Genomic DNA, 14,225 nt, shown 5'->3' on the forward strand with positions numbered 1-14,225 from the left:
CCAATGGCCCGTTACACCACCTAACATGATATTAGGCTAAGCAGGCACTTAACAATTACCACACGATTCTGGGTTTCTATATTTTTTTGCTTTCTACACATACACAAATATCTATAACATGTACACCATCGTGGCGAGTGTTCACGGCGACACAACACGCCTGTCGTATTGCAGTTTTCGCGTCGGGGTCATTTTGCTCTAACAAGAAAGGTACGCAGTTGGAGGGGATTTTCAACAGGACAAACAGGTACACAAACTCGGTCGCCGAGGTCGTCTCGTCTCGGACTCTGCCTTTCTTTCGGAATCTCGTGCGCTCGTTGTATTTGACTTCATCGATTAGCGTGTTCGATGCTTGAATAGGACCGTGACAATAGACGTGTGGCGATCAGTGCTTAAAAGCAGTCGGGGTTCTATGGTGTTCTTCTGGTAGAAAACATTAGCGGCCCGTAGAAAACTTCGTTCAACCAAAATGACATCACGAGCCGGCGAGCTGCGTTATAACTTTTACTTGTAGCTTTCATTAGTCACCTTATGATGTCCTCATTTGTATCAATTGGCGACCTTTATCACTGGCTGTGGAAAATGCTTACCGTTATTGCCTATGAACCGTTGCATAATATCGACAATAGTCACCTATTTCACACAAACCTATCCAGCCCATATCTTAAAATCAAGCGATTTACAGCATCACATGGTTTACCATAGCAACAGATACATTGCTTCAATACATTGCACTCTCAAAAAAAAAGAAAACGATCGTCGCCGTATTGAACGAGAGAAACGTACAACATAAGCACAGGAACCAGCAATGCCGGCAGCTGTCCTTTCGCTAATGCCACCACTTTTCGGACGCGCTATGTCTCCCCGAGCCGATGCAATCTGTCCCTGTGAGAGAAATAGCCCGACAACACTTCAGATGGGACGTTCAGTTCCGAGAGTACATGCTTATTTACGCTCACGCACGGGATACGCGCGGGAGCGGTCATTTCCATCTGCTCATTTCGTGCTACCCTGTAAAGAGTTCGGACGAGGCAGCCTATTTCAAAAAAAACGATCCCAGTTGGCCAGGCGCAATTTGTTATGCCGATGCGTTTTATTGTTCTTTTTGGAGCGTCTATACACTTGATTGTCGATAGGATTGATTATAGAAATAACTAATCATCTCAAGGTCTAAAGTATGTCAGGATCGATAAGTGATACCTTCTTCTTATGTTTAAACAGTCCGAATCTGTCAAGTTGTGACACATAGTTGAGGCAATGTCATTCAGCGATACCTGCGATATTAAAAACCAGCTGAGGGTTAGCTTAACACACGAAAAGGTCATTTCGAAAACAAATAATAACACAACATCATAGAATATGCCATAGCAACATTAACACTTTATGTAACCTAAAAAGAAAGCGTTTGTCCGTAGTCCTAATGCTTTTCGCTGGCAATTCAGTCACATCAGTTGCTTCGTTAAGAAGTTGATGTTAGTAGATAAGCTCGTTTTAGCTAAGTAGTTACTACCTAGATTTGCACGTAGACATGTCCAGCTTCGGCCTTGTAGGGCAGGGTAATCCCATGTAATGCTTGTTGCCCGCAAGATAAGCTGAGATGAACGAAGGACCAAATCGTTGACTATATTCTAGCGATAAAACTGTCATTTTGTGAATATGGTAAATATCAAATACAAGCTCATATGATACCAATATTCAACACTTCCACATAGGCGTTAGATATCGGCAAACGTATTTTTATGTAGGCAGTATAGTTTCCCAACAAGATATATATATATATATATATATATATATAATGTAATTCTCATACAAATAGCTACTTTGAATATAATCTTATTACGCAAAAAACAAAAAAGAGCCAATGGAGGTCTGAAACCGAAATTTAATCCCCATTTTGTTGTCGGTAATGCTATTATTTAGCCCGTTATTATCGTCTGTTTAGATACGTTAGGTGATCTAATGGCCATGTTTGATATTTACTGCGATTTTACTTCAGGCATTTGTTGGATTCACCTGTTGAATTCTTGGACTGGATCTAGAAATCGTTGGCCCGAAATTGAGACTGTTTTCTCTGTCCAGATGGACTTTGGTGCTTCGCACCCATCTTTATGGAATCTTAATTCTAGGCAAGGAGAAAATAGCAAAAACTTGGTTACAATTTCTGTTAGAATTTCATCGAGCAAATATATACTTATTGCTACGTTAAAAACGAATAGTAGAAAATCGATCGATACGAATGCTGGCAGAAAAAGCTTCAACACCCATACCTTCTTAGTATGTAATTTTGTTAGTTTAAAATTACGATATACTTAATTGCTTTTTAATGACCGTTTTTAAAAGACATCGCAGTGAATTTTTTTTGATAGCAACATTATTCTATGATACCGCTAATGATCTAAAAGACTGGCCAAATAACGTTAAGAGAGGCATATCAGTTTAAAGTTATCTTTTACATTCGGATACGTTCGTCGTTTGTAACGAACTTGATTTCGTTCATGTAATTTCAACGTAACAGGCTTCTGGGTGAGTGACTTCAGCTACTTTCGAAATATGTATGCGTCTTTGATGTTTGACTATTTTCTTACTCGATCGAAGCTCACCATTGTGCCACAGAGTCAAAACACTTACTTAATTAAGATAATATATTATAATACATGCTAAATGCTATTTTGAGTCTTAAGGCCAATGCTTCGACTTCGGCGTCGCCGCTTTCGGACAGTTAGCGTCTACGTTAGCTTTCAAATCTAGACCCGCTTCACAATTGCCTAAGTTTCATAGGCGCGTTACTGCTGCATTATTATGGAGACGCGATAACGCCAAAAAACTTACTACTTCTCCATGCACAAAATTATAGACACACAGTTCATCTTTGGAACCGTTACTTCTTCTAGGCGATCAGGATGAGTCGACGTGCGTACTTAGCAAGACTGGCCGACAACTTAACGTCAGTATCCAACCAAACTTCTTTCATCGAAAACAACAACTTAAAGCGCTTAAGTTTTTGCTTTCGATGATACGACACGACACGACACGACATGGCACGTTTTTTTTTCTTTGTATAAAACCTTGCTGTGGTCGGCCACCCATTACAGAGTAGCGATCGGGGCTGACGAAGGGAGACGAAGGATCGCGCATCTAGGGAAGTCGTGGAAATCTTGCTTTGAACAATTCCTACGAATCCTATAAGACAACTAATAAAGAGCGATTGATCCTAATTATGTGGAAATATGAAAAGCCATTGTAATCGTCCTAATGAAATGAAAATACTGTGAAGTGGGCAAGAGTCCACTGCTGCCGTCTGTTCCAAGCGTTGCTAGGACCGAGGTGATTAACAGCGATGGTAATAAGCCAACTCAGCCAAAACAATTATCTCGCGTACTATGCAATAAACGCGGTCAATCCCAAATGGCAGCCGTAGATCGCAGGGAGTATCGCTAACAGACTGAATTTTGTCAGCCGTTACTCATTATAGTGGTATCGGGTAAAAAGAACCGTGGTCGGATCCACGGGGTAACTGACACTGAGGTTTTTATGGAGAAATCAAATAATAGGGGCTCTTTACATCACCGAATCGACACGTCAGCCAAAAGTAAGACTACATAGACGAGCAGAACAGACATGTTTAATGTAATATAAATATTCAGATAACAAAGACAAACGAAATAATGTTTGGACATCTTGAAATATCAACGTCCGTTTCTGTTCTTCTATACGTTGATTGTTATAGTGGTATAATAGAAGAAAAGGTGAATCTTACAGGGAAGACGGGAGACAGGAGGAGGGGGCAGGACAAAGAGGTAGTCTCTCACCTCTGTCGACTTTGTAAGATGATGTGATAACATAAACATAACGTAAATACGGGAACTTATGTCGGTTTCTGTCAAGGAAACGTATATGCAATGATACAGCCGTCGGCATAATCTCTAGCGGACTCATGGGTCGGGGCATTACGTCTAAAGGCAAACACTACAAAAAATACCTATTTCTCAAACATCGCTACGCTGGCCAGTAGTAGAACAGTATGTTATTACAATACGAACCCTATAAAACCATGGGCAACTTTTCCTCGCTGACCGCCACACATCGACTATTGAAAAACGAGATTCGTTTTTGAAAAGATATATCGATGCCCTTCGAAGGGACTGTTGAACAAAAGCTAGTCGTCGATGATGCTCTTTGAAAAAAGAGCGCCAGGTCCATCTGTTTTTTTTCTATATACGAAAATCTCTCACGAATGAATTACAACTCTAGAACCGTTTGACAAAGTACGGTTCGTATCGGACAAATGTCCTGTCTCCGTAACATATATCTACGTTCGTGTTTGCGACGACGTTCCTTAAATCGCTGACAAGAAAAACAGAGTTGAAATTTGCTCTTGATTTTGCTCTTCATAGGAGAATCATCGTTGTCTTAATCCGAGTTGGTCTCATAATGTTGCCGGCTACAAATTCTGTACTTTTGTTACCTCACTGAGTTTTGTCTGCCCAGCAGAGAAGTTCAATTGAATCTGAAATCATCGAGTGCGAACTGAGGCAAAGCAGTTCCTCGTCGGCGTCAATCTTCCCTGATAAAAAGCAGACCTGAACAAGGTTTTTTGCTGTTTTTTTTTCACTAGCCAGGACAGAAATAAGCAATTGCTAATGATGCCAAGGGTTAATGCAGTTGCGTGCGGGTACCAGTGTGACGATGAGGATTCCACATTTTTTCCTTTTTACTTTTTGCCCTTCCGATCAAAGTGTATCGCTGCGACAGCGTTTTCTGTTTTAACTAGCCATGTTGTCTGGCGTCATATAGCAAAATTTAGGTGCGCGAAGAACTTTACGAAATTCTAGAGTCGTAAGAGTGCGTCGATTCAGGCTAACTGATTGTGGCCTCCAGCTGCGGTCATCGATGAAGTATTTTTTTCAGTTACAGGCTAGTTGCATCGTCTACTAGAAGTTTTAATGGAACGTTAGTGAGATGGATAACAATGATACATTATCTAGAAATGTTGAAGGAGTCAGCGTTCAAGATTGCTCTATGAATATACTATGGCGCAGAGCCTTCGTTAATTTCGCGCTCTTTCGTTCGGCCAGGAGTAAAATTTGAATGTCTGATATTATATCATATCTATAGTGTGTTCTCAGTGCGTTTACTTTCATCTTAGCTTGTACACGCAGACGCACATATATATATGTGTTTGTGTGTGCTGTAAAGTAAGTCATGTAACAGTTTGAAAATATTTACTTGGCCTTTTGTGACTATGTGAAGACAGCTGGAAGTACGAATGCTCGATCCCTACAGCCATTCTCTTCGTGGGAGAAGAGGTCATGTATCAGATATTACGTGACCATTAAAACATTACGTTGTAAAAGTGTCACGAACGCCAGGAGTCATCGCGGTTTCTGTTTGTTATGAATAGGTTTCACCAGGAAAGAGAATCGAGTAAATCAACAGCGATTGTGGAGTGGCGTTGTAACAACTTACAATGCTGCTCCCGAGATACTGCTGCTGCCGCCGCCGCCGCCGCCGTAGTCTTTTTTCGTCGGGGGACGAACCAAGATGAGTGGAGATTAGGATAGTCCATACACAGCCTCAGAGACAGTTACTTGCAATCCAAGATCTGCTTTGCGTAGTTGCTGAAAGTTCTACCAAGCTAAAAGTGAAGGACTGCGCATGTATTGATCTGTGAGTGACCCTTTATGATTGTAGTTAAAACCGAACCCCTAACCGGCGGCCGCAAAGTATCGTGGCCAATTACAAGAACACTTTGTCGTCTTTTTTCCTCCAGAAAAGGCTATATACTAGCAAAAAAAACAGCTGATTTGTATGTCCCAAAAATTGTCGTAGAACCATGAATGGCTACTGCGATAAACCATACGTACTTTAGCAAGATGATGCATCGTCGCTTACGAATAACTTAGTGCTGTATTGTGTGATAGCCCATCTGGATACACCATTGGACACGGAGTTGTGGCCGCCTCGCAGGCTAGGCTTGAACCTGTTGAATCACTATCGGACCCATTGTGTAGGGTTAAAATTGGAAAAAAGCCCAGCACAGTGTGAACTTGGTTACTATTACTATTAATTGGACGTTTGAAAATACCTAAGAAATGTTTTAGTACAGATTTAGGTTACGAATGAAAACCATAATCGAAGTTACACTAACTATATAAACACGTGCACCATAGATACCTCTGTCGGTGTACGTAAAGAGTTCTACCTGAAGCTACGTGAATTTTGTTTCAATTTACACCGGTACGTAACTAAAAGGGAAGAGCTGTAAAATTTGTTTTTAAACTCTTTAAAACTTTTTAAAATCGAAAAGTAGTTCGACATAGACACAAACACTTAAGAAGTCTTACGTACCGGCATAATTCACATCCTTCCCTATGGGCTTTGGCCTGTCGATGAGACCTGAAGTCGCTTCAAGTTATTTCCTGTGAGTGGCTATTCTGGGACACGTCAAGTTATTGGGATATCGCCGTCAACTTTACTGAGTCGTACATGAACAACACAAAATTAAATATAAATGTACGTTTACATATTGTCCAACACGAAATACCCTGCGCTAAAAAATATTGTTCTCAATCGCAGTTCCTCTCCTCGAAAACATCCGTTAATAAATCATATGAGCTGTGTTAAGCATTGAATATTAATAAACGAATGTCCGAGCTGGTACGAGTAACCTGCATAAAAAAGTAATAAATAGAAAAAAAAACATTGGTTGTTTTTTCGGTGTCCTGCGCCTTCACGGCTATCTTCCAGTTCAGCTACTAATTCAATCTTTAAAGTAAAGCAAAGTGATACCCTGACAGTTGCAGATGTTACAGTTGCAACTAAGTAAAATGCCTGATAAGGCCCCCAAGCTCAAACGAATGAACATATATATACTTCACCTATGCAAGATTTCTAACGATTGATAAATGTCCTTGTAATATATGATATATTTTATTTATTATATTGTTACCATACTGTAGCAACAATCAAGACCGGCGGAAATATAGCAAAGCATAGTATAATAATAATGCATGCGTGAAATACTGACACTTACTTATTAAAAATTCAAAAAAACAGCTTATGGTTTCACTCAAAAGACTGCTCATAAACGATATAGAAATAGAGGAAATTCAACCAGGTTTTGCAGAAGAAATGAAATTTTTATTAATGTTATCATCACCGTTAGCATTATGTACACGATAGTTATAGACTGGCAGTCCTTACGTTAAGCATGTTTTCTCCGTTTATTTACAAACACCACCCATCAACACAAGGGTACGCAACTCGACTTTGCTCAATTGCTTTGCTGAATAAATACTCGTATCTTGGCCAGGCCGAAAACAGGCTCAAGACTTGGCCGTTGCCGATCTGTAAATCTAGACCTGACAACTTCCAAACTGACCTTTTTGACCTTCTAGTGATTTGGCATAAGGCTTTTCTTGTGGAATAGAAAATTTACGTTTGGTTCAACATTTTGCTTCCCTGTCTTGTCTTACTTTCGGTTTACTCCCTATTACATATTCTTACCTGTATTGCTATTATTTGTTTACCATACGTTTTTTTCTATCAATAACAATTGCTGGTATGTCCCCCCCGTACGGCACGATGGGAAACATTAACTTGTTTAGAATCTAGTAAAATGCGGCTGAGCAAACAAGCGTGTAGAGAAAACCGCTGCTGATCATCGCCTGATTCAGTTAATTTTTTTTTGATATCATGTAGCAGTGCTTTTTATGGCGGAACGTATTATTGTGCTAACGCTGCTCAAAGAAAATGAGGACCGAAAAGCTAAGTGCACGGGTAACAAAGATTTCGGCAAGCTGAAACCGTCAATCATTAATAGAATACAAACCTAAGGAAAGTAGAGTTATCCTTGAGGGGCAGTGCGTCACAATCGATGAGAATGATGACATCATTGTAAGTTATGGGTTCATATTAAAACAAAGTATGTTCTGTTCGATTTCTGGCGGCGAAAAAAACAAGGAATGAAGTTATCGATATAAGAAAGGGAAGGAAAAAAAGTTAAGAGATTCGAACATATTAATGAACCTAACGTTGTCATAAATGTCCGAGGCTTGCATGGCAGGCTGTAACAAATGTAGTAGAAAAAAAAGAACGCATCTTAGCCATTGCGCGTATTCCAAGGATATAATCAACCGTTTATAATTAGCGATTAGCGGGGGTAGAAAGGGGGTCATATCCGATTTTTGTCCACCATAACTAATGCCACTCGTTCATGTTTCTACTACAGAACGTTCGAAGTCTGTTTTTCCTTAAAGCGTTAAGCTTTTTAGCTGGACCCCGTTAACCTTACTCGTAGAACCCTCAAAGCAGGAGTAGCGCAACAAATTTCAGCACATGCGGATCCATAGACAGACACTTTGCCTGTCTGTTGTTGCTACCTATTCAGCATGTCAACGTACTTCTTTATCGCTTCTCTCTGTTTCTATTTCAACCTGAATAAAATCAATTATTTAGAGTTAATTAATCTTATTATTTTAATAAATTAATAATGTCCCTGGCCGTATCCGTAAGCCTGTCCATGTTCGTATCCGTAGGCGGGTGCAGCATAAGCCGCGTAGGCAGGGGCACCATACGAGGCGTGGGCCGCGAGGGGCGCATAAGCGGGGGCAGCGTAGGAAGCAGCGACCTTCACGGGAGCGGCTTGGATCGAACCGGACGGAATTGTCTGCAAACGCATGAGTAACGTAAGCTAGGGCTTAACAATAACAACAACAGCCAAAGAAAAACGTAAAGAGCGTGACTGGCGACAAAATGGGTGTCAAGGCATTAAGTAAAAATGCTGCGGCAGAAAGCTTCGACTTGACAGCAAGCGTAAATCGACGACTGGGATTGAAATGGGCACCATATCTTAGGACGCCTATGGCACTGGTGCTAAATAGGGACTTTCGTCGTTGATAATAACTAGCCTGTTTGTGTAGAGCTTTTCAGCAAGCCATGATGCTGATGTATTTGGGTACGTTAGTTGCTACAAAGCTAGATTTTGACGAACGTTTAAAATGAAGTATGCTTAACAATGTTTGACTGCTTCAAAACCGAGGGGATACCCATCAGCTATTCTGACTGCAAAAGCACCTTGTTTATCAATCAATTAGTTTTTGCGCAACTGAGAAATAGTAAAAAAAAAAAAGGCTCATGTCACTGATATTAGCATAAACAAAATTTGATTTAAAGAAGGCTAGCAACGTTCACAATATCAAGCATTTCAGGAAGGTTCGTTTTGTTGGGCTAGCCGTTTCAGTTAAATACAAACCACTCTGCGCATCCAATCACTAATTCTTGCTAAATTATACGAAATCTAATTGCACTCTGAAGTCTCCTTTGGAGGAAATCCCCACGCTGGATCTCTATGGTGCGACGAGATGGGCTCAAGGTGTCAAACTTAGCGAATACTTATTTCTCTGCAGACCATCAGAACACCGAAAGCATCAATCTCAGCAAAGACCAACTTGTAAGTTGCCGAAACATCATAAAAATGCGAGCTATAACAATAGGGACACAGATCAGACGTATCCTTTGTTTCTGTCGTTTAATCAGTGTCGATCCTTTACACTTTCTTATTTTTCTATAAATCCTTGCACATCTTGGACACTATCGTGATGCATCACCAACAAGGTTGTCCGTTGGCCATCCCACCGCTGAAGCTTTGTCACTTCATTGGCGTATCTGGCCAAGATCAGCTCAGTGCGTGGGGCCGAACTAACTGTGGTGGCTATGCCTTACCGCTCTTTGTTATCTCGGAACGCACCATGTCATTCTGTGGATCTATTTACGTGTTGTGAATGTACTAGCCACCATTGTGTAGGCAGGTTCTCTGTGTGGTATGTCACAATCTGCGCGAACAAGTAACATCGCCTTATGAAGCTGCAGGTCACCGAGCGAATAAAGAATATCAATGAATAGATATGTATGTAAGGTAGTCAAGTATTTCCTACCACACCTCACTGCCTGGTGTTACCCGTTGCACTATATACTCATTTAAGCCGGCCATATCTGTGTGTGTGTTGGCGTTTTTATGCTGTTTAAATGAGACCGGAGTGATAGGGCATGCTGAGAATACACAGACAGAATAATGAACTAATCGTGTCAAACAAGCGAGTCATGCTGCGGACGAGCGGCTGTTCTTCCCTATCATCACTCTGACGCCATTCACGTTTGAGCGTCGCATATGAAACAGACAGAACAACGTTAATAAAGGATGAATTATTAGGGGTGTACAATCCTATTCAATAGGATTCCACTCGAGGTTGAATCAACTAAAGAAAAAAAAAAAACTAAATGATTACAGAGAAACCCACGAGAAACCAAAAGCGGATGATGAAAAGGTAAGCAACGACGACACCTGAAAATCTCTACAACTGCAAAAGAGAAACAGCGTAAGATGGGTGGGTGTCGGACAGCATCGTGGTAAACTATAATGGAAAGCAGCAAAACATAATCCATAAATATTCGTTAACAACAAGGTCTATAAAAAGGTTATACAGTTAAGGTTGTTCTTGACTCGCTGTTAAGAGAACACACAAATTTAGTTAATAGATGATCGGATCTATGTGTGTCTGTGTGAGCATGTCATGTTGTCAGTACGTACTAGAGGATAACGCAAAGCTTATTGAAAAAACATGTCCTTTATGTCGTTTTACCACTGTGGTTGTCGATATCCATTCGGTTTTACTACTTAGATTACTCTTTTCGTCTTGTCGTTAGGCCAGTTATAGGCTTCGGATCGTTCAATCCATGTGAAGGTTAATCCTGTGCGCTAATAACTCGTCATCGGTGATCTTCCTTATCTGATGCTTTTTCAATAGTTCAGTTCTTAGTAAAACGTAGAAGCTATCTTAAAAAAAGAAAGAAAGAATTATACAACACATAAAGGCTCAGGCCACGATAAAGACGAGCGGACCTTTTATGCCGCCGTTGATGTCCAATGGTCCTATTTATCTATAGCGTTACGACTCGTTGAAGTGCCGTTCGAATATTTTCCTTTGTCTAACTGGTCATCTTATTGTAGCGGTATGACAAAAGGTGAACTTTTCTTTTGTAATCATAAAATTACGTCATCCCCGAGCCGCATCAGAAAGTAGCTCATGACGATGTTTCAATGTAGGCAAAGTTTCCTACAGGCTTAACTACGTGACCTAATGTGGCTGATTAAGGCACGGCGCTGTTGAGTCCATTGAATCCTTTTGAACTTTTGCAAAATATATGACTTAACCAATCAACCAGCTTCGACTATGACGCTTCAAATACTACTATATTCGTTCGCAGTATTTGTCGCGACCCTTTCTCCAACTCGGTGATGGTGATCAACTCAACTCAAATAGACTTAATTATTGGTTTACTAACGAAGTGAGCTTGTTTAGCGTATTTCGTTTATCCCGTGTTGAGTTCACGGATAAAGTTCGATCATTTTTCGCTACCCGTTGATAGTCACCTTTGCAACACGAACCGTGTGAATCACTCTCAGCTCTAAATTGTGCTTACCTTGCCAAAGGCCGAGGTAAGGGGAGCAAAAGCAGGTTCCGAAGTCTTGGTTCCGGGTTCGTTAGTTTTTACTGCAGCGCGGAATCCAAGCTTATCAGCGACATACTCAACGGAACGGTGACGCCCGTCAATCTCGCCAAGATAGTATGATCCAACAACGTGGCCGTAAGAGCCTTTTTCCGAACGGCCGTTGACATTTCCCCAGTCGTCCTTGATGTCGTAACCAAAAGCGTAGTTGCCGAAATCCTACATATATAAACCATAGTAATGCACAATGAACTCACCAAAACTACGACATTAAACCATACAGTTACCCGTAGCCGTTAAGAAGCCCTCAAATTTGTTAGTCCCTACAGTACCGACAAGATTCATGGGGAAAATAAGGTTAACTAATCGTATTGTAGAATTTACTAACTGGTTATTTATGTTATTTAGCAACTGTTAATATATTATTATCTAATATACTCGCTATTGACATGTTGGAGTCTCATTGCTAAACCTTAATCATTACATAATCTCGAACCAGGAGACCCAATGAACATGTAGTTAAAGGAAAATTTCTGTTCGAGATACATCAACTGGCTTCTCCGAAAGCATACGTCTCTAGCCAAACTGTATCTCCGATGTGAATTCCAAACTTGATCTTCCAGAAAAACATGAACAAAAACACACATATCACGTCCTTTTCATCTTGGTCCAGTTGTCGACCCCCCAGTGCCACATACGCGGTCCAATGCAGTTCCTGGTCGCCACTAGGACACAGAACCATTAGTAAGATAATGATGGTATCGAAACGTAACGTAACATAACAAAATAGGACAAAAACGAAGACCAATGAAACGCACGTCCTGTTTACGGTAGTTCGACGAGGACGCTCCATGGTGACCGGCAGCAGCGATCGCTACGAGAGTAGACAGTGCGATGAACTAGAAGAAAAAATAGTTAGTCGTCAGGTTGGGTTTGTACTGCTCGTCCTGAAAACTATCATTGTTGCCGATGATTACTAATAAGGAATTAAGAGGGCGCTTTGTACATCAATAGCAGTACATATAGTCGTATTACTATAACGGTTGTAGGCTTGTGTAAGGCTACGCAGTGCATAATGTTAATTTAGCAGAAATTATAATTGATAAAGGTCACTTCAGAAACCACGAAGGGTATTATTCATTTGTCCTCTTCCCTTAAGTTTATCGGCTCGCTCATTAGAATGGAAGTTCAGCCTTTTCTTGACGTTGCCTTGAAATTAATTTCTTTGGAAAAACTGACCGATGAATTGATTAGTAATGTTACTAATCGAACAATGAGTGCTTTGAGATTTGTAGAAGTTAGAGACTTTTTTTTGAAGACAGAAATGAATTTTTTGCCCCTTGTCGCATTCTTTTGGTGAAACAATCACCTATCAGATCATCGAATATTCTCTAAATCGATCTATCGCAAACGGCGCTCAGCCCTCATAGAGCACTTCAACTGCCATCGCTTATACGACCCCAAGCTTAGCCTGCGATCCCTTGAAATGATCATTTGGATAATGTGTTCAGTGATGCCGTGTGCGTAACATGCTCGATCCGCATGACACTCAGGTTCGCACTTGAAAATTTCGTAGCTCTTACGACATTATTCTAATCGGTAATCCAGCACTTCTGCACGCGCATGTCGACAAGTCTGGGATCCGGCACTAAATTAATCACTGGCAACAATTGAATGCGCGAACAAAAATGACTTAACATGATCACTGCAACGACCGTTTATGAACGACTGAGCTTAATGCACGCTTCAAATTTTGGCGCGCATTTGACTTGGCAAAATGATCGACAGTAGCGTCATTATAATATAGCTAGGGGCTCGATAAGGCGTCGAATATGCCGAAAAACAACATAATAATCTCACAGGTAGGTCCATCAATTAAAGGCTATTTATACTAACGTGTACGATTTACGAGTTTTCCTGTCTCAACAAATATTACCTTAGTGTTTGGAGAACAACATGGGAGGCCATCAGGACTACACATGAATAGAGCTAATAACAAGTGACAAAGCGACAACTATCCAAAACAATGGAAAAAGTAAAATATTGTTAATGATAAACCCGGAGACCTCAGAAGGAGAACGGACGCAAAAACGTAAATAAGGTTCGACAGGACATACGACCAAGAGTGTGGCCTCATCAGTTCTGCAAATGACTGCACCACAGGTGATTAAGGTAAGCATAGCCTGTTACTAAGTCGTTGTTCCACTGCATTGTTACCGTTCGCGCACAGGGTTTAACACTCACTTTCATCATGATGAACTCTGTTCTCGTTGGGTTTGATAAGGCTTGAAAAAGCAGAGTAAGCTCAGCTACTTCAAATAGACTGACTGGCTAGCTGACACGGCTGAGTCCGCTGTGTGTGTGTTGGCCCCAGGGGCTGTTGGCTTTTTATATCTTCCCACCAAATGCTCCCTCCTTGCTAAACGAAGTTGATCGCTATAGTACACTAGACGCTATCAACGTTTGGGCTACGGTGGACACACAGAGGCAGCTTTGCCCCCCGCGCAAACCAGCCTCTCCCCATCGGGGGCCACGGAGAAAGGAGGAATAGTGCGATTGGTCTCGTCCATTTCCAGCGATATCTTACCGTTGCTTCGCTGCCGCTCACAGTAACGCTTCGCTAGTCCGGGTGAGCGACGGAGTCAGCTAGTTAAAGTCGTACGCGAACTTGACTTGTGCTTATCACGCAGTCAAGTTCACAGCAACAGTAGCTGGGG

General features: G+C 41.1%; 1 protein-coding gene and 2 long non-coding RNA genes across 3 annotated transcripts; 1 reads left to right on the forward strand and 2 right to left on the reverse strand.

Moving 5' to 3' along the window:
• Nucleotides 1-1,076: 1,076 nt before the first annotated feature.
• On the reverse strand, nucleotides 1,077-6,637 carry LOC147752499 (uncharacterized). The gene is made up of 4 exons (XR_015313933.1): nucleotides 6,349-6,637; nucleotides 5,865-5,991; nucleotides 5,467-5,635; nucleotides 1,077-1,274 (listed from the first exon to the last, which is right to left on the reverse strand). It is a non-coding gene; the product is annotated as an uncharacterized LOC147752499 (long non-coding RNA).
• LOC147752500 (uncharacterized) lies at nucleotides 1,953-3,234 on the forward strand. The gene is made up of 2 exons (XR_015313934.1): nucleotides 1,953-2,274; nucleotides 2,892-3,234. It is a non-coding gene; the product is annotated as an uncharacterized LOC147752500 (long non-coding RNA).
• A 481-nt stretch (nucleotides 6,638-7,118) lies between the features above and the next one.
• On the reverse strand, nucleotides 7,119-13,890 carry LOC111267738 (adult-specific rigid cuticular protein 15.7). Its single transcript, XM_022846190.2, has 4 exons — nucleotides 13,753-13,890; nucleotides 12,327-12,407; nucleotides 11,482-11,727; nucleotides 7,119-8,668 (listed from the first exon to the last, which is right to left on the reverse strand). The coding sequence occupies exons 1-4, from the start codon at nucleotides 13,759-13,761 to the stop codon at nucleotides 8,486-8,488; spliced, it is 519 nt and encodes a 172-aa protein (XP_022701925.1). The 5' UTR covers nucleotides 13,762-13,890; the 3' UTR covers nucleotides 7,119-8,485.
• Nucleotides 13,891-14,225: the final 335 nt, after the last annotated feature.

This window comes from Varroa jacobsoni, unplaced genomic scaffold, assembly GCF_002532875.2.
Source record: "Varroa jacobsoni isolate VJ856 unplaced genomic scaffold, vjacob_1.0 scaffold_1214, whole genome shotgun sequence".
NCBI lineage: Eukaryota > Metazoa > Arthropoda > Arachnida > Mesostigmata > Varroidae > Varroa > Varroa jacobsoni.